At 39.3% G+C, this 20,034-nt stretch overlaps 4 protein-coding genes across 12 annotated transcripts in view; all 4 read right to left on the bottom strand.

Moving 5' to 3' along the window:
- Window positions 1-13,300, bottom strand: part of Rbp6 (RNA-binding protein 6) — a 196,340-nt gene extending 183,040 nt beyond the window's left edge. For 3 of the 9 annotated variants that reach the window (XM_065299879.1, XM_065299882.1, XM_065299878.1), the window contains exons 1-2: window positions 13,040-13,298; window positions 12,554-12,594 (exon numbers count right to left, since the gene is read on the bottom strand). In XM_065299879.1, coding sequence (XP_065155951.1) covers window positions 12,554-12,594; window positions 13,040-13,104 — 106 coding nt within the window. In that variant the 5' untranslated portion in view covers window positions 13,105-13,298. Of the gene's footprint in view, window positions 1-982; window positions 1,748-12,553; window positions 12,595-13,039 lie in introns of those variants that run through there. The other 6 variants (XM_065299876.1, XM_065299883.1, XM_065299881.1 and 3 more) reach the window with 4 other exon arrangements.
- A 347-nt stretch (window positions 13,301-13,647) lies between these two features.
- Window positions 13,648-15,750, bottom strand: LOC135789903 (deoxynucleotidyltransferase terminal-interacting protein 1). The gene is made up of 4 exons (XM_065299969.1): window positions 15,407-15,750; window positions 15,112-15,318; window positions 14,846-15,049; window positions 13,648-14,787 (listed from the first exon to the last, which is right to left on the bottom strand). Exons 1-4 carry the CDS (start codon window positions 15,461-15,463, stop codon window positions 13,942-13,944), a joined length of 1,314 nt encoding a protein of 437 aa, XP_065156041.1. The 5' UTR covers window positions 15,464-15,750; the 3' UTR covers window positions 13,648-13,941.
- A 165-nt stretch (window positions 15,751-15,915) lies between these two features.
- Idh (isocitrate dehydrogenase [NADP] cytoplasmic) lies at window positions 15,916-18,424 on the bottom strand. Its single transcript, XM_065299970.1, has 3 exons — window positions 18,342-18,424; window positions 18,137-18,266; window positions 15,916-17,268 (listed from the first exon to the last, which is right to left on the bottom strand). Exon 3 carries the CDS (start codon window positions 17,261-17,263, stop codon window positions 16,037-16,039), a length of 1,227 nt encoding a protein of 408 aa, XP_065156042.1. The 5' UTR covers window positions 17,264-17,268; window positions 18,137-18,266; window positions 18,342-18,424; the 3' UTR covers window positions 15,916-16,036.
- A 256-nt stretch (window positions 18,425-18,680) lies between these two features.
- slv (sugar transporter SWEET1) lies at window positions 18,681-20,000 on the bottom strand. The gene is made up of 3 exons (XM_065299971.1): window positions 19,545-20,000; window positions 18,988-19,480; window positions 18,681-18,926 (listed from the first exon to the last, which is right to left on the bottom strand). The coding sequence occupies exons 1-3, from the start codon at window positions 19,622-19,624 to the stop codon at window positions 18,834-18,836; spliced, it is 666 nt and encodes a 221-aa protein (XP_065156043.1). The 5' UTR covers window positions 19,625-20,000; the 3' UTR covers window positions 18,681-18,833.
- Between the last annotated feature and the right edge of the window lie 34 nt (window positions 20,001-20,034).

The raw sequence follows: 20,034 nt of genomic DNA, 5'->3' as shown, positions 1-20,034 counted from the left end.
CCAAAAACTTCTATTTCTCTATTTTAGATTTTTGACGCTTTTTGTTGAGATTTATACGGATTTGATTAGTTTGTTAAATAATTTACGACGCGGTGAAGAAGAAGTGTCGGTGACGAAAGTTGAGCTTAAAAATGAATGAATGAATCCGCATCCCGAATGACTATTTAGAAGACACGCGCGTTCCTTCGCGCAACTAAATTATTTCCAACGGGATGGCTATAAATAACGCAAACCTTTAAGCCTTCTATCATTAACCCGACCGTCGACTACTATTTTCTATTCATCTATTCATACATTTCGGCCGATTACAGGATGTTCCATTGACGTTCGCAACTTGAAATTCGAAATCTGCGCTCATAAAACTAATGAAACGCGGCGAACAAATTAAATCGCATTAGTGGTTAAATATATCTGCGTAAACCACCCAAAAATATTTCGTTCTTTTATTAATACAACACATGTTTCTATTTTAATGCCACTTATTGTGACATTTTAATATATCTACAGCGTTTTCTTTTATTTTTACGCAACAAAAATACTACACTTTTCTGACAATCATTTCATGTAAAAGGCAGGTGTTCCAAATAATTCATAAATAAATCGCGCGCTAACACGGTTTGCTTTATATTTATTTGCCCCTCATTATTTCGGTATTCCAATTTTTAACATCGCACCAAGTTTTATTGAACTGGCAAAACCTTTGGAAATAATACATTTCGCGTGCTATTTCTTATGTTGCCGAGCCGTGTGCGGGGATATTAACATATTTATTTCGTCATTTATCGTAAACTTGCCCTCGTCACATATTCGGTGTCTTTATGGCAGGCGCAGACGATACGTTTAATAATAATGGCATTATTTTACGCATATGACGTCGGCGTATATTATCGTCGTTTTATTAGAAATTAGAGTATCTATCAAATAATATTACGATGACGTTGGTTCAATTTGATTGGTATTATTTTTTTAAACAATGCTTTACCTTATAGCACGCCTGGCATCTCTCGGCTCCAATTTGCACTACACTACACTACACTACACTAGTTTATAGTTTACCGAATGCTCAATCAAATTCTACGAGTACGTTTCTTGTGACCGTTACCGCGCGTTATCAGCACAAGAATGTTTTGATGCGCGCGCACGAATGCTGCTTCTCGCGATTTTTGTCCGTCTCGCGCCCGTACGTATCAACATATCGCTTTTTCAATGACAGTCAAAGAACACAAGCAATGTCGATACAAGATAAACGTAAAAATATTACGTTAGAAATGTGTTAATTCTGCGAATGTTGGATTTCTTTCGTTATTGTTTTTTCACCAGATTTTTGTAGTTGATTTAATTAGCACTGTGTTTGTCTATATTCTATAGTCTACTTAACAAACCCGATCGCGATATCGGCACTAACCGCGTGCCGAATTATTCGTTCTAGAACACAACTGCTATGCACAATAACACTTTTTAGGCTGGTTTGCTGCAGTCTTTGTCCGATGCGCGTCGATGTTTATCAACTTACCGCGTTATCAAACCTCAAGCTCGCACAAACAGTTGCGATACAAATATTCGCACGTATTTTCGAGCATCTAAACATTTTTAAGACGCAATATTACGTTAGGAATGTTGGAATATAAAATTTTAGTAATTGATTTTTGTTACGAAATTTTTTCTTTCTGAATTTTAATATGTATCTTATTTAATAGAGAATTTTCCGTAGATTAAGAATCTTCAATTTTTCTCTATTCCATTTAGTTTCAAGATAATCGCATCAACAAACAAATTTTCGCGTTTATAATATGCCTACTCGTACCTATATAGAGATTAATTAACATCATGCTTCTATAAATTAATTCGTTTAATCACGCGATCGCTATACTAAAACAAAAAAATTGTACGAATATCGACACCAACGACACGCCGCGCACAACTTCACTTTGAAGACTGCGTTTTACTGCGTTTGTTGCGCGTCTCGCCACGTCTTATATCAACTTATCACCTTATCAATAACACCTCAAGAACACAAGCAAAACAAACACAATGCGCATTTCTAGAATTCACTATTTTATTTTTGTTTGTTAGATTCCCAAATAATAAATATTACTTTTTGATTTTTATAATGCTTATACCTAATTATTATCAAATAAAACAAGTTATAATGTGCTATTACACTAGCCAAATCCATGATTAACTATATGTGGATAAAGTCGCTTAGCTGCTTCCTATCTCTGACAATACATAATCAGCTCGTTATCTCCCGCTATTAACATATATAAATCCACACTAATTGCCAGCATGTCCGTGCCCAACACCCGGTAAGTCATAGACAACACAGTTAATGCGATTTATGTGCGCACACAATGCATAATAACATTCAGATCGCGCCTACCCCTTTGTATCATCCTAGAGCTAAAACACCCTACAGCTCGGAGTATTATTTATAAGTGAGCGACGAACGTGAGCCGGACGAGATGGCCGCGCATGCGAAATTTGCGCTGACCTATAATTCGGGATCACTGCCAAAGCTATTTAACTGGTTATGTGTTCAGTGGGTCGCGAAATCGATTTCGGCCATTCTGCAGAAACGTCGATGCCATTAGCAAGCGCCGTCAGCGGCACGCATTCGCACACATGTCCAGAGGGGGTGCATCGTCACCGCCGCCGCCACCCGCAAATGAAAACGCGGAATATTATGGGTTAACCGACCATTTAAAGAGGGTTAGCCGCGTTTCCATTCAATTTTAATTATAAATTTAATGCAATGCATCAAATTTTTATGAGTTTAGTTTCGTGAGAAAATTTCAGACTGGATAAATTTATATTTCAACATTAGATTTTTATTATTCAAATGTTAAAATACTTTGATTCTCGACGCTAGTTTAACTTTATCATATGCGCAACGATAGAATTCAGCGACGAAGCGGTTCCCACTAAAGATGACGCTAATAAATATAAACATTAAATAAATATAGTAAATAAAATAGCCATAAAGCAAAATTGCGTACAGATCGAGCGTACTATGCGATAAATACGATATTAAACTCAGTGCTTGCGTGAAATCCGTTGTTCAATAAACGTGGATCAAATCACCAAAAGTAAAAAAGTTGAAATACTTCACTTCGTCTCACTTGGTCTGATTTTATTGCAAAATTAATATTGATTTAACCATCATCATCTGCTACAATCAGCTTAAACACACAAAGCCATAATTTTAAAACCTCCCAGGTTTTTTTTACTAATTTGAATTTCCTGGAGTTAAACAGGTACCAATTATGTGCTCAAGCATCATTAGTTCATAGAGCCGTGGCGTTTAATAAGATGTTGCTGGAAATGCTTATAATATTCCTCGCACGAACAACGCGCGAGCATAAAGACATCAAAAAGGAAGAGGAACAATGCCGATGGTGAGGCTAGCTTAATGACATTTCTATGCTAAAATCAACCACTTTTGTTCTTGTGCAATGCGCGCTAATGTGGAGCTTCCCTTCGAATTACTCTCTTTGATTGTACTTTAATGTATTAACTCTACCATCTTACATATTTTCACAAAATCACAATAACAGCTTTGCTGCAATTAATAAATGTATGTATGAAAAAACGTAATGCTAAATGTGTTTAAATGTCTCAATTAAATGTCGAAGAAAGAATGCAGTTGTAAGATTATTATTGCTTATGTAACGCAATTAAAGCGCGTGTGAGCCGGATCGTAAAACCAATTAAAACGCTCGAAACATGAAAAAATAAAGTGCGAACAAAACGATTTGAAACACGCGGTGAGGAGAGGTAGCGCAGAGAGCACGATTTATGAATTCATACGCGTTGTGCGTCGAGGCGCACTCATCATCATCACCGACCGGAACTCGCCGCGAGCGAGCAGGACACGCTGGGAGGCACGCCGCCACCGCCGCTGCACAACGAACCAAATAATAGCTTTACATAACGTACACAACGTAAAACGGCGTGCGCAATGCGAGCATGAAGTGCGACCAAGCAAGCACAACACAAAAACGAAATACGCACAGCCACTATACCTTCAAGAAGACAAGAAGACACAAAACACAAAAGCGGAGCGATAAAAAGTAAGAAGTAAAACAAAGTTCGTTTAGTTACAACGTACTCGTACAATGCAACTGAGAGCATTTTTTGATTTAAACTTAACGGAACAATCGAATCCAAATTCTTGCACAAGACAGCTTCTTGAAATGTAAAAGATTTAATTCAAATCACAACAACAAATCACAAAGTGAATGATTGTTCGATTTATTTTCAAATCACTAACAAGATTTTTATTTATTTTGTATTATTCAACGCATGTTTAAAACGTTAATGTTAGTTATTAGTAAATCGAGGATCGGCTCAAATTATGTCTTGTCATTATGTCACTCATTATGCCAATTCACGTTAAAGTATACCCTAAGTCCCAACAATCAATCCTAATCGTATAAATTATTCACTCAAATTATGAACACACTGTATATTTAAACATGGCTCATATTTAACGATAAATCAACACATGTTTTCATACAGCCCGCATTAATCTAACCATTTCAAACATGGATTTCATCAATTGCATATTTTCAAAATATCACACATTAAACACGTCAAATCAAGCAGCAAAACATAATAAATATGAATGATTCAGGTTGGTATCTACGATGTTTGTAAATTCGCATGTGAGGTTACAAAAATGACAAGTTTTCCATTCGCTTGTGTGTAGGTTAGACCTTCGCGTAAAGCTCGCGTGTTGTCAACGAGGAAAACATGAAACATTACAAATGGCACGCCGCATATTTGTGTTAATTATAATTACTTTGCCAATGCAAGTCGGAATTAAATGGAAAATTGTCTGTTTGACATATACTTATCAATATGTGGCGATGTGACACATGTATGAATGTATTTCAAGACTCCTTGGAATGAAAACATGCAAATAATTACAGAAATTATGTGTTTTCAAGCCTAAAACACCGGAAATAAGAAAAACATAAATAATATCAACATAAATCTACGTTTAGATAAAAAATAAAAAAAAATTGATTGTAGATTTAACTTCGTTGCACATTTAATTGCTTACGTCAGTCAATTATAACGCAGAAGCAATCCATCGCCCCCGCAATGCGTTTATCAAGACCATATTGTATCCCATCATTAGTTCAGTTAGTTACGTCGCATCGACAAATAAACGCTTGAATTGTTAGTGGCATACAGCGGCTAATGCAATAATTGACTGTATTGCAAGCGTGTGCTGTTCTCAAGTCACAATGTCATCACCCACGCCTGTGACTTTATTTGCATTGCACCTGAACGCTCAATTGTAATGTGCATGCATCCATAATGTCCGCAATACAAATATACAGCCATTTTGCTATTTAACAGCAAGCGTGAAGAAATAAATCCAGGTAAGCTAACCGCAAAACAAGCTAACGAACTGAATAAATACGTGTTGTAATATTATATGCGTGTGTTACGTGCTGGATCGTTGTAATAATAATACTTGAATGTGCAAAATGCAATGTTGCCTGTCAATTTCACGCTTTAGGTTAGTTTAACCTCAAAATATTTTAGTACTACGAGTGGTGGTCTTACAAGTCGTCGGTAATGCGTGATTTGTGTCCTGCATGTCGTCGTCGCGCGTCTGTTTGTCCATTTGCAACGAAACCTAATAAAACTAATTGAATTCAAGGCGATTTGTGCGAGTTTAAGCAAACCGATCGAGTGGCCAACGTCCGCTCTCATCCTCTTGTCCTCTTAACGAGCGCCAGGAAGCTGTGCGCGATGTACGCGAACAAATGCCCATCAAATTATCGTCAAATGCGCTCGTAAACACGGAAAAAGCGGATCGCAAAACAAAACCGGAAACGCCAGGAAAATCCACGCAGATAATCACATTATAAACCACATCATTGAGCGTACGAAAGAAACCAATAACCAACTAATATTACACGCAATTTTATTGACGGCGGTATTGAGGTAGCGCTCACATCCTGTATAAAACAACTTCTTATGATTACTTTAGCAATTACCGTCGACGATTGCAGGCAATAAAGGCGACTGTTGAGTTCTAGACTCTCTCGCGTAGAGTATGCTCGCGAATCAAGTCGAAAACTTTGACGGGCTTATCAGGAATCAATTAATATCCACAAATGCATTACGCATTACATCATTGCATTGTACAAAAAAAAAAAAAACATTTGAACAACTTTCGATTATTCGCAGGAAAATTCTACATTTCGCTTATCGATTGCGATTACAATTAATTTCTTTTTCAAAGGTTTACCTACAAATGATTTATGAATTCGTTTCGCGCTGCTACTGTTCATGACTCCATTATGAATTTAATTGCGTACTTACGGCGGTACAATATGAATAAAATACGCCTACATATGTGACGTAACGCACGCAGTAAATTACCGCCAACTTTGGCGTTTTCTTATTCACCGCAAAAACAATGCGCGGAAAGTCTTTCAATTAATTTCGCATTTAATTAGTCGCTTTGGATGTTTACTGTATTTACGAGCATTGTGTAGCGTTACGGCGCGACGTTATTTACAAATAAACGTCGAGATCTCGTTTCAAATTAAAACCTCTCGATCTAGGTTGGTGGAAAGAAACACTGCGCAACCGCAAGCGCCATAACTAATTGTTGCTGTTTTATTCCACTTTATTTAAATCTACGACTAATTAAGATGTAGAATACCAAAGCACAAACAAAGATTTATTTTCTTTGTTTCGAGGAGTAAATATTGGAAATCTGATTTTAAAAACCGCTGACGATAAAGTCTTAATTCATTTTTGTATGAAAAACAAGACATTTCAGCATTGGGCTGAATGCAAACTCAACTAAATGGTGCCCATTCCGCTTTATATTGCCATTTCGCACCAGACACGCCAGCGCGACGCTTTCAACCCCCAAGAATGTAAAAAAATAAAGCGGCGAGCATAAAAAGCGCACACACACACTGGCATATATTATACGCATGTGCTTTGCGTGCAGTTCGTCGCGCGGCGCGATCATCTGCTTTATGACATCTCGTCGATGCGGGGGAGAAATCAAAATTAATGGTTTTTATATTGTGTTGTCTGGGATCGCGCCCCAACTCGAGCATCGAGCACACTTATCGTGTTGCGAAATGTACGAGTTTTGATCTAGAGCTGAGCGCTGACATCGCGCAGAATAAGACAACAACACCCACGCTCACGCAGAGAAAAAAGTAGCAGAAGCGGTGGTAGCGCGACCCCCAAGAGATAAAGTCAGAGAAGCGTCAAAAGCACGAGGGGATGATCGCTCGCGCGCCCCTCTCTTCGTGTTGTCACAATCAGACATCCACTCGGGCGGTATAACACTACGTGGGCGGCAGGACTGATGAGCGGCGCATGCAAATGTGCGGGTGCAAGATTGTTAGGTACTTGTTACCCGAAATATGACGCAGGTCTTAAGCTCTTTTCGCTTTTAATAATAGCATTTGTTTTCACCTGCTTACGCGGCAGGTTTATGCTCATTCATAAAATATGTATGCGTACAATAAAGATTATACAATATAAAGTCTGATACAACCTGTTTACAATGTGTGATAATATAATATTCGTCGGAATGCCCCACGCCGTTGATTGTCAAGATAAAAACACTTTATATACGGTTGTAATTACAACACATCACACTGAAAATATTTACATGAGTCAAAACAATGTGTAACTTTTCTTTCACATTAAACTGAGGCTTATTTTATGTGTGGTCATGTAAAATATTAACTTTTTTTGCTTTTATTGTAGGAATGTCAATTGCGAGAACTTTCTAAATTATATTTCACAAAATTGACAACGTAACATGTTCCATGAACAAAATATTTACAATGTAAAAATGTCCATGTGGCAATTAAAAACTTTAATTCGGCTAAAAATTTAAAAGAATAATTTTTGGGCTTAGTGCGCAATTAAACTAAAAATAAAATTGTTTGTTTGCTTGCGGAGTTATTACATCGACTTAAACAAACTTCTTTTTGTACCAAGATAGTAAGATAAGCAAACATTTGTACCTAATAAATTATTTTAAGATTTTCTTGTCGTAGCGCACACGCTGCTGCGCCGAGTTATAATCGGAATAAACTGTCGACACTGTTCCGACTGTTGGAGCAAGCGGCGTACAAAAAATCTACTAAAGTACATAAGAAAGAAGCATAATTATACGTAAACTATATAAAAACAAATTTTTATGAGACGTCTGCATCTGCTTTTTATTTAACGCGTAAGTTCGGTAGTGCACGACTAGTGTTACGCTCTCAGTAGTAAAAAACAGCAACTGATGATAAACAAAAAAACTATAATTTCGTTCCGAACACTAACCTTACGTAATTCATCATGAGTATTACGAATCAAACAAAACCTAAATCTAGTTTCCAGATTTGGGATGAAATGTGACACGTCGCAATTTCAAATTTCAGGACGCGTTCCGGTCCGCTGCAAATCCTTGCCGTGCTTCGCGCAAATTCGTAATTGCGCTGCGAAGGTAAACGCCGGCGCCGCGCTAATGAATGTGCGGGCAATGCCGGCGTCCACGTGCTCACAACAGGTGCAAAGTGAAAATTAGCCGAACCACCGCCTCCGACACAATCACCTCTCTCTTGTGCGGTAGGTGTCCGACTTCCATACCAACCACACACACACACACTTGAATCATACATAAACAAAGTGCAAGTTATATTTGTGTGTGAATTGTGTAGATGTGAATTCGGTGTCTTTTTGCTTTGCGTGGTGCATCGTTGGTGTTGTGACGAGAGGCGGTCGGTGGCATAAACGTCCCAGCCGCCGGAACACGTCGCAAGAAACACGTACCAAGCCCGCCGGCGGTGGCCGAAGTCGGGCGCGAGCACGCCGCCGCCGCCAACACACCCACGCTAGCGCGAGACGCACACGTGCTCTCCGGCAGGAAGGACTATTGATTTTTCGCCCTCGGTGGTGGTGTGTGCTGCCCAACGTAAGGGCGGCGCACGGCTCGACCACACGCGCATTCACACATTCATTCGGACGTGAAATACGAAAGCCGCTCGAATCGTCCTAGAATCGAGCGTTTTACCATCGACATGCCTCTGCTCTGCTCAATTCGAAATAAATCAACACCCAAGTGTGAAAAGAAAACACAACCCAAAGAATTATAACGTCCAGCGGCCGGCCAAACCTGGAAGGTGTTACATTCGTGTACCTGTACTTAAATACCAACAAAACGAAGCAATAAAATGAAAACAACTTCTTTAAGTCAACGTAAATGTGTGTCAATCGATGGCTTTGTGTGTTTGGTCAAATCATCAACCAAACATGTGTTTACAGAAGAACCCTAATTGATTCTACGCTTCTTCCCAACCAAAAGAACCAAGAAATCCGATACTTTGCGTTGGAATCCATCAAAAAGCGATTTTTCAATTTCAACGTTAAAATTATACATTTGTCACTGTGTACTGCAACTGGAGAAAGCGAGAAGACATGAAACACCCCGTGTTAAGTTATGCCACGTCCTCAAAAACCCAAGGTCCCCCAAACGCAACATATGTTTCTGTTTGTTTCCCTGCGTCGAGATTCCCAATTCCCTTAAGTTCTCTTTGCATCGCGCTTGGAATTTTATCCAAGATCCAAGCAATAAATAATTTCGATTCTATATTCCATATTATTTGACCTGCAAAGTGCAAATGTTCATGGTCTAGGTTAGGTCCATTATGCAAAACGAACAGACATCAGGAGAGGCACAACTGACGCATTAGAAGAAAGCCAAGGCATTCATACTTAGAATAATGGCGCCGTATGTGTAATAACGCAACAACAAGGGTCCCACATCAGCTGCACTCTGTCTGTGGTTCAAACAGAGTGCAGCATGAAGTCGCAGACGAAAATAATTGCATCTTAAGAGACGATAATTGCTTTCTGGTCGCTCGGTTGCAGCGGAATCTTGTTCTGGAGCATTACAGTATTTTATGTTTTTGCAAAATATATAACTTTCTTTGCTGCATCTACAAGACGGTGGAATATTTTAACTGAATGCATGAAGGATAAGAATTCTAAAAGTATCAAGAGAATAATTGATACACGATGGTCCGCAAGAGCTGACGCTGTTTTAGCCCTAAGACTCAATTATCAATGAAAAAAAATGAAAAACAAATTTTTTTATTATCAACATTTTTTAGATTGTATGTGATGTATTAACATCAGAAATTACTCGAAGGGGCGATGTCTATATCAATGTTCTTAACGATTTTAAAATTTTCTTTGATTTAAAATTAAGCCGTGTTGAGACTAATAATTGTGTAGAGCGATTATTGTCTAAGTATGAAAAAGATATTGAGCCAGAATATTTCACTGATGAGTTAACTCATTTTCTAAAATACATACAAGAAGAAAATATTAGAGATCCACATGAAATGTATGCAACATTAAGCAATGATATGCATTGCAACAAAGCTCGAAAGAAACACAAGACGGACTTGCAAGTCACATGTGCGTTAGAGCGTCGAGTAGGCTTGAGAGCGCGCACAAAGCACGAGGCACGATGGCGTCTACTACAGCGACGAAGAAGATGCGGAGGGTCAGATTGCTTGGATAATATGCTAGGTCAGGTTGCCAGTCAAGGGCAATGACGCCGAGGAAGTGAACTGCACGCGCATGCAAAAGTAGGAATGAATGATAGCACGGCCCGGAGATGGATTAAATGCGCCAACGCCAACGCAGGTAGTGAAACCAGATGCGGCTCTCATGCAAATCGAAAATTGATTGGTATTAGTTTACCCAACAAATATCTGTTCATCTGCGAAATCTTCGCGATGGGCAAAAGCAATTGCAATGCGTTTCCTTTCAAAGTGAAGAAACGTAGAAAATGGAAGAAAGAGGTGAGATGAGAATCTGCAGGCCGTGACTTGTGGAATGACCGATATATTCCGGAACGTGACCAACGTGAGAAGCACGCATTGCTAGTTCACTTTCGGCGCGGTTCGGTTGTTCGTTACGTTTTGTGCCTCGCTTTGCGGGATTTCCATCTCGGTGCGGTACGGATTCAAATACGATTCGTGAAGAACCAACCGAACCAAAGCTGCTTGATGTGATCATCAACATCTCTCGCTTGCCGCGGTGGTGAAGAAGCGTCACAAATGGATTTGCTACTTAAGCCCCATGATTCCATGTCTTCCATAATGACGTCGATGATGAACACGAACTACGTACTCATCACCGCACCAAGAAGACGCGAACGAAGCAACCAAACAAATAAAAAACCGACTCTTAATGGTCGAAAAGTTTCGCTTTATTGAATTGATGCTTGATTAGTCAAAACTCCACACTGACACATCAAAGCAAGCAATTAAATTCGATGCATGCAAGTGGAGAAGAAAAAAATGAGGTCAGTAATTAACGTGCCGCATCGCTCATCTTTTCGTGGTCGTAGTCATCCAGAAACTATCAAACACGCCATGAATAGAGCGTGAACAAGCCGGAAATGTCATTGCTCCGACTTTCGGCGATACTTTTCGGCAGGTAAAAACATGAATTGCATGCACGACCCAAGATTAATTCTCTACGATGCGCAACGCGTGACTACGAAGAGCATTACATCTACAACAATACAAAAAGCACTATCAAAAACAATTTCAATCATCATTACCAATTGCCTAACCTAAAATAACCTAACCAAACCTATGTCAATAATCAGAAAAAGCTGTAACATGCAGTCGTTACGTTTTAATGTTTATGCAGTGTTCGAACGCTGCGCGAATCAAAAAGTAAACACCACGATCAAAAAGTTCAACGGTTGCCATATCAATTTTTGATTTTATGGTGCAAGCCGCAGTTGTGTGTAAAAGTGTAAATAAAGATGCGGCGATAAAAAACAAGCAACTACCAATGCGGTGCTTACATTATTATAAAACACGAGTTGACATAACATGGGTAACAACGTCCCCAGACCGAGGGCACCACCGAATGATCGTGCTTTCCAGTTGTTGGTTGTTTGTCGGCTCTTTGCATGTCTCTAATTACACCAACAATAATCCACAGGGCAGAACAGTGCAGCCGACTCCCAAAGGGGACGGTATCGAATGATACGTAGTTAAAAATTCAGATGTCGGTGAGAATATTTAATACCTTCACTTGAAACTCGTTAATAATTCAAGATCTTTCGTCTTACATTCGTGGTACGTAGACATTGTATAAACATCTTTATTTGAGTTATCAATCAATTCATTTGTGAGGTAAAAGTTTCAAGTGCATTCCGATGGATCGAAGCGCAATAGGCATGGTAGCGCCCTCTGGGCGACTAGCGGCGAAACACCACGTGACCGGAAAAATCAACAAACCGCGCACATTTCGACAATCGCCGCCTCGCCACCGAAATGGTTTACGATGTGTCGAGAAGCGCACGTTGGAAGTGATGTACGAGAAGCGCGCGGAGCAGGAAGCGGTTCATTAGCGCGAGCTTAAATTACATAACGACACAAAGTCGTCAGGTACGCGCGCGCCGGTAGCGCAAGAACGCCCCGAGATGCGTTATGCAGTCGCACGATTATTATTATTATCAAAGTTGTTTTCATACCTGGACTAGTTTGCCAACTGAGGCCTCCGATAAACATTTTCCTGTGGATCAAACAGAAACATTCATTAGAAACTTACAAAATCAACAAACAAGCGACGCGCGACATGTGATGCGTCACATGACAACCCCGTTCCACGCGCGCTCTTTAATTGTTTTGGCAATGCGCACAATTAAAAAGCGGCGCGCCGGGTGAAACATGTGTTCCGTTGATGAGAGGGTACAACATGTGCGCTGCGCTTTAGCCGGTCAGCTGATAATTTTTTCATATTAATTCCGCAATAATTTGCCGCAATTCGCGGAAAAGTTGAAAAGCGCGTGGATGCGCCGCGATGCGACCGGTGATCGTCAATCGTAATCCGTAATTCGGTCGCATCTCGACGCGGGCGGCTGTAGGCGCGAATTAAATCCATAATTTCGCGCGCCGTGCGTGCGGTTTTTCGATGTGCCGGGGGAGGCGGCGGCGGCGCGCGTGTGTTTACAACTCACCCGGGGTCGTTGGGCACCTCAGCCGGCGATCCGCTAGCTACAATCTCTTGGCTCTGCGACTCCATAACAAACAGTTTAATCGATCTCTCAAACTACGACTAAAACTAAAGGTAAATAGTGAACCGGGATCGGTTGGCGGGCTCCCGGTGATGCTCGCTCAGCTACGCTATCAACACGATACTGACGGTCGACCGGCGGAGAGGCGCACGGACGGCGGCTCGCCGCACTTCGGCCAACGTCGTCGGAGCCGTCGTGGTGAGAGCGCGCCGGCCCGCGGCTGCGCCCGACCCGGTGCCGACAGCCGCGACAAACAATCGCTCTGATTGGGTGCAATCCGTGCACCGTCAGTGCGGCGCGCCGGTGACGCAGCGCGGCGTCGACACTGCGCTCTTTCCGAGCCATCTTCCTGGTTCGCAAGACGCATTCATATCTTACTGCGTTTTACCGATATTTGCCAAGCAAGCCAACGCATTTTTTTCAAAACTTCGACAGTTAATAACATATCGTTTTTCTTACTTTGTTTTTCGTTAACTACTACTACTTTCACAGGATTCTTAGGTAACGGAAGCGATAATTTCACAAACCTACTACTTGTACAATTCTACTGATCTCATTATTAAATATTTTATGTATTAATATGTAATTTTTGGCTTTTATCTATCGACGCATATTAATTTCAACAAAACAGCCTAATTTTAGACATTTTTAGTATTTTTTACACTAAAACTATTTCTTTTTGATCCCAAAATGCTATATGTAATGCAAAATAGCCGCATAAGCTCATTATTTAGATCAAATGTTTACATTTTACATTTTTAGGTAAAATTAAAAATCACAGCAAGAAAAATAAATTAAACATCACACACAAAGATTGATCATCATCAAAATGACAATTAAATTGACTAAAAATCTTCACTATTATCACTAGCACTAGCCAAGAGTGACGATAGTGAAGTGCCATTATGCGTTGATTCCGGCAACACGAGAATTGCACCGTTGTTATCAGAATTAATATTCAACAGCATATTCGGAGACAGTAGGCTACTATTCGCCGGCAGGGGACTCGGCGCCAGCATGGAATTATTCGATCCGGGACTAATCTCTGGATTGTGCAGGAATTGCCCACCGTCCATCGAATGCTTCGAACTGCTCGTGCTCAACGACTGCGACTCCATCAACTGCATAGTATCGGATGGCGTACTAGGCGCGGAATCAATCGGTGGAGTCATCGACGGACTGTGAAAGTCAAACATATCAAAGGAAGTGTTCCTGCGATCAGTACGCGCTTGATCCATGTAATTCTTAATTTTATTGACAAGAAATCCAGGCGCTTCAAACCCGACCAACTCATGCGGTTGTTGATTCGAATTGTTTTTGTACTCGTCAAGTTGTGATAACTCTTTGATATCGTCGAGAATCATAATGTATGCTTTGCCGCCACTGGGAGACATGAGACCCCTTGATGTGAGCCAGTCTTTGTCTTCTTGATCACCGGAATAGCGCAACAACTCCGGATGTCTGACATAAAGCCGTCCGCGCGTTTGACCATAGCCCAAAGCTTTATTAGCGCGTGATCCCATAATGAATAACGTGTTAGGAGTGATTCTATCGGAGCCCCATTTTGGGCCTTCGCGTTTTATCTGCTTCAAAGTGTGATGTTCTGATAAATAAGTGTTGCGAAATCTTTGACGTTTGTAATTCGCACCGGTTTCGGAGTCTGTGTCGGATTCTTTACGTTTTCTTGAATTCTATGAACAAATTAATTATTAATTTATTATATTTTTGATTTAGTGTTAAATTTTTTACCTTTGATAAACCAAATCTGTTGTCAAAAGAGACTTCAGAATCACTACCTTCAAATGGTGAGCTATCCCTACTGATTGAGTAGGATCTGTACATTATTTTGGCATCTTCAAGCATTTGCCTACAGACTACTTTGATGTGATCTTCTGATACACTATCTTTGCCTAAATTGGCGCGAATATTTTTAACTGCAGGTTGAAAAAATTTCTGGAACATAAATTGCAACATCTTAGTATTGATTTTTAAAAATAATATCATTATGTACTCACATCTAAATATTTTTTAATAATATTATCAATATCTTTGTTTATGGCACTTTGTAGATTTCTTCTTAAGATATCTAAGCTCTTTGCAGGCCCTGCCATTCCATCATTTTTCATGTAACTCTTTAGGTCATTTCTTAAACCGTTTTTTGATCCAAGTTGAGAAGCTGCCAGGCTCATAAGGTTTGCTTGACGCATATTAAAGGTATTTTTCTGTTGACAACATTGCTTAATTTAATATTAAATATTTTGGAAGTAAGATAGAAGAAAAGTAGAAAGTTTTAGTGGCTTAAAATCTTACCCAGCCGACCATGTTTTGTTGCTCGTTGATTTGTTCAGGAGCTAAAGGTGGTATCATTTTTTAACCGTCTTTAATTAACAATTATTTATAGTCCTTTGTGTTTATAACCTATTCGTGGAAAAATATCGATTAGATCTGTGTGGTGCGCGCACACCGTTGTGTGTAATCGCGTCGTAAACTTGCGGTTAATAGACCGCAGTTCTCGTTTGTTGTCGCAATACTAATAACCGTGGTATTGTTGTTATCTGCCGGGTAATTTATTTTTGTTTGTGCTAAAAATAGATTGATGCGAACGCGAGTTTAATGACGTTTGTAACTGTGGTGCGGCCTTGCTAGCGCCCTCTTTTCCTCATTCAACTTATGCAACCAATAATACAGATTTAATTCAAATGAAAGGGTGTATGTACTAAACTCGTCATAAAAAACTTGTTATTTTGCTGATAATTTTCGTAATTTCGTAATCATTTGTTTAGGGTTATCTGCTATCACTGTTACTGCACCAAAACAAGTTGTTTTATTATAATTTTATTATCAAAAGAACAAGGAGTTATCATCCTTCACCACAATTAAAAACAAATGTGTGTAATAAAACCATGCAAAAATATGTTTGCGTTATAAACGGCTATTCAGTCACGCCGATAATTTCTTCTTCAAATTCTCTGCTAGTTTATCCATAAACTCGAAGGTTTCCATGTAATCGGTGCGCTTAACACCGCTCATACCCTTGATACAAATGGCTAAATCCTTGGTCATGAAACCCGACTCGATGGTCTCAACGCATACCTCTTCCAATTTGTTAGCGAATGAAGCAAGAGCCTGGTTATTATCCAATTTGGCACGATGTAGAAGACCCTGGGTCCATGCAAAGATAGACGCAATTGGATTGGTAGATGTTTCCTGTCCCTTTTGGTACATACGGTAATGACGTGTGACGGTACCATGAGCGGCTTCAGCTTCTACGGTCTTACCATCAGGACAAATCAACACAGATGTCATCAAACCCAGAGAGCCATAGCCCTGAGCAACGGAATCGGACTGTACATCACCATCGTAATTCTTACAGGCCCAGACAAATCCACCTTCGGATTTCATGGCGTACGCTACCATGTCATCGATGAGACGATGTTCATACCAGATGTTTTTAGCTTCAAATTTAGCTTTGTATTCCCTATCGTAAATATCCTGGAAGATATCCTTGAAACGCCCGTCGTACTTCTTAAGAATAGTATTCTTGGTGCTCAAGTACAAGGGATATCCACGTTCCAAAGCATATTTCATTGATGAATGCGCAAAGTCAATGATAGATTCATCGGTATTGTACATGCCCATAGCAATACCAGGACCCTTGTACTCGTGAACGGTATAATTCTGTTTCGTACCATCGTCACCGGTGAAGATCATTTCGAGTTTACCTTTGCCGGGTACCAAGAAATCAGTGGCCTTGTACTGGTCACCGTGGGCATGACGACCGATGATGATTGGTTTGGTCCAGCACGTTACCAATCGCGGAATGTTTTTGCATAGAATCGGTTCCCTGAAGACGGTTCCACCAAGAATATTCCTAATGGTACCATTGGGAGACTTCCACATTGACTTCAAGTTGAATTCTTCCACACGCTTTTCATCGGGGGTGATGGTGGCGCATTTAATACCAACATTGTACTTTTTGATTGCTTCGGCGCATTCAACAGTGACTTTGTCGTCGGTTTTGTCACGATTTTCAATACCCAAGTCGTAGATGTGCAAGTCGATGTCCAAGAACGGCAGGATGAGTTTCTCTTTAATGGAGTCCCAGATAATGCGGGTCATCTCATCGCCGAGAATGTCTACGACGGGGCCGGCCTTGATTTTGCTCATGTTGCCTAGAAGAGAAAACGTACGTTCTTTATCGGAGTACATGAAATCCACTTCGAAACAAGAAATTCAAACAATAAACAGGAAAACTATGAATTGACAAGATGTCTGCCTTTTGCGTATAAAATCATATAAATTGATTACCTATGTTACGAACAGGACATGTGTCAACAAGACACGCCATTGTTAGAATAAAATTGCAATAATTTTTTACTTCCAAAACTATAAATAAACTTCGGTCATATTTGCAATTTAACTGATAAACTTTGAAAGACGCATGTAAACACTATCAGCAATATTGATTGCAATTTTTTCGACGTGAATAGAAACAACGATAAAAAAAAAAAGTTTACGTGATTTGTACGAACTGATTAACGGTATTTAATACGTCTGAGTGTCTGCTGCACTTTGTACCGTTTGTGGATATTTACGTAATCGAAATACCGGTTCATTAAATACATCGAAACTTCAGTAAACTCTTTTTCATTGTATTGTAATCCGTCTTGCAGCACGCAATGCAAGAATATAATTAACAATTAATTAAAAAATTGAGTTAACAATGCGCTCACTATAATTTGACCTTAGAATATTAATTATTTCACTGTTGAATAAACAACATTAACTCATAAATATTGTTTAGCGCTTATTACGTGACATAATGTGAGTGTAGAGTTAAACATTTAGGACGATAAAAACAGTTTAACTTGAACAAACAAGCGCATTGCTTTATCAAACGCTTATTTTTTGGACAAGCCTTGGGAATACACAAAAATTGCAATTTATTGAGGTTGTTTGTAGTTAATGATGTTTATTTTAGCTATTACTGCGTCGTAGTTTATTTAAATTTCATTAAAATGCAACTGCAATAAGTTTTACCTTGATTCTATGTGGTGTGTGTGGTGTACGAAGCGAAATGTACCACTTGGCGTGCGGCGAAGGACTGAATTGTCGAATGGATAGCGGCGCTCTCTAAACGTGTAGCCGGCGAAACGCGTATTGGTTGTGGCTAGATACGCCGATAAAAGCCGGTTGATAAATGCTGATAAACCAACAAGCGGCAACACAACAAAACAATACGTACGATGACTTGCGGCTTGCACTGGAGGATGCCACTCTAAACGTTTACACACATGCAAAGATAGTAGCTACGGTGACTACGTGTCGTCGAACGTTGAATTAAATTATGCATGGTCGTGAAACGAGTTGAAGCCCCCACTTACAGCAGGTTTCTCTGGATGTGTGTATTAACTATATATAGACGCATACTGAATGCGTGTGCGCAGGGCGCAGCAGACAGCAGGAATAACATAAAATGAGTTGAAGCGTCGGTAGCGTCGCGCTGTTCAATGATTTAAACAGAAAATTCAATTCCTATCTTCGAGAATTGATTCTAAATACAAAAGAAGAAAGAAAATACAGATTTAGATATTTAAAAATAATGTAATTTTTGTTTCGAACTTTGCAATATCATTCTTAATTATTGTAATACAACATTTATAATACAGAAAATGCCTCAATTCCAATAGGCACAGTCTTGAATTCACATCTGAACCACATATCCTCAATTTTCCAATTAGATTTGCTCTAGAGGTTTATATTTCTTGGGAAACAAGCAAAACAACGTTAATTGTAGCCCTGATAGTACTGCTCCCATGAAGTTAGGAATCTAAATAATAAAAAACACAATTTAGCATCAAAATAAAATCTTATCAAACATGATTACTTACTTGTACAAATGTATCCTTAATTAAGCACCCATATGCATACCATTGACAAGACACTACAAAAGTAGCCATAATCAATGGAAATGGTAAACTCTCTGAACTCTGCACTTTGATGACATGCAACAATGATGAAAATGGCGCTGCAAAGAACACAATACTCATGATACAGCACACTGTGCCAACTCTGTTTCTTGTCACTTCTAAACCTTCTACACTATCAGTTCCCATTGATGAGTAGGTAAGTATTGCAATTAATACTAATATGCAAACAAGAAATTGTTTAGCCACAGCTGACTTTTTCAGGCTGTACATGTAAAATGTAACAACATATGCAAAGAATAATGTAGCACCAATGGTATTCACCAGGATAATTGAATGTTCCTGAATGAGGAAACCATATCTTAACCAGACACTGGTTGATAAACAACCACTGATAAATGGGAATGGAGAGGTATCACCAGTTGAGCCTTTCTGTATAAATTTTTGACAAACCAGCCTGTAAAATCAAAATAATTCATTAGAACATTAAAAATCATTCGGTTCAGTTCAGTTCTACTTACGTGCCAGATAAAAATTGTAAAATTGTACAAATAGAGGCAGAGACTGCAACTAATTCTCTAAGGTTTTCTGTGCTGAACATGATTGCTGCAGTTGATACACATTTAGACCCAGTTTAAACATTCAAAGGCATGTTTTTTCATTAAATGCATGGGTTTTAGTAAAATTCATCTGCTTGCAACCATTCTATCGACGTGGAAAATTAAATGTCTGGCAGCGATATTTTCGTCAGGTTGTGACTCCTTTTACACGCTTTATTTAATTATTTGTGAACGGTGCACTTATCGCTCTTATCAGCGTTTCAATGTTTTTTTATCGTTGCAATGTCAAACTGAATGAAAATCAAGGCACAATGTTTACTTGGCATTTTCTCAGACATTTTGGGTGAGTTTGGTTGCCTATAAAACTTGTGAAACTGAAGGAAATGATACTTATTGATTAAAAATTATTTTTATTTAGATGCCAATACTTTAACTTAATATAAAACCGTTT

The sequence above is a fragment of the Atheta coriaria genome, unplaced genomic scaffold (assembly GCF_025399875.1).
Source record: "Atheta coriaria isolate IRGN ID8LTWV9N9 unplaced genomic scaffold, Caltech_Dcor_3.1 hic_scaffold_3_pilon, whole genome shotgun sequence".
NCBI classification, from domain to species: Eukaryota; Metazoa; Arthropoda; class Insecta; order Coleoptera; family Staphylinidae; genus Dalotia; species Dalotia coriaria.
This window is presented reverse-complemented; position numbering and strand designations above follow the sequence as displayed.

What these genes read in the sequence shown, in the direction of transcription:
- slv (XM_065299971.1), bottom strand. Translation starts at nt 19,624, where the DNA reads ATGTTCAGCACAGAAAACCTTAGAGAATTAGTTGCAGTCTCTGCCTCT. An exon ending in TTACAATTTTTATCTGGCAC is followed by an intron (nt 19,481 to 19,544) that starts GTAAGTAGAACT and finishes TTGATTTTACAG; the next exon opens with GCTGGTTTGTCAAAAATTTA. An exon ending in TTAAGGATACATTTGTACAA is followed by an intron (nt 18,927 to 18,987) that starts GTAAGTAATCAT and finishes TTTATTATTTAG; the next exon opens with ATTCCTAACTTCATGGGAGC.
- LOC135789903 (XM_065299969.1), bottom strand. Translation starts at nt 15,463, where the DNA reads ATGATACCACCTTTAGCTCCTGAACAAATCAACGAGCAACAAAACATG. An exon ending in TTATTAAAAAATATTTAGAT is followed by an intron (nt 15,050 to 15,111) that starts GTGAGTACATAA and finishes TTTATGTTCCAG; the next exon opens with AAATTTTTTCAACCTGCAGT. An exon ending in ACAGATTTGGTTTATCAAAG is followed by an intron (nt 14,788 to 14,845) that starts GTAAAAAATTTA and finishes ATTTGTTCATAG; the next exon opens with AATTCAAGAAAACGTAAAGA.
- Idh (XM_065299970.1), bottom strand. Translation starts at nt 17,263, where the DNA reads ATGAGCAAAATCAAGGCCGGCCCCGTCGTAGACATTCTCGGCGATGAG.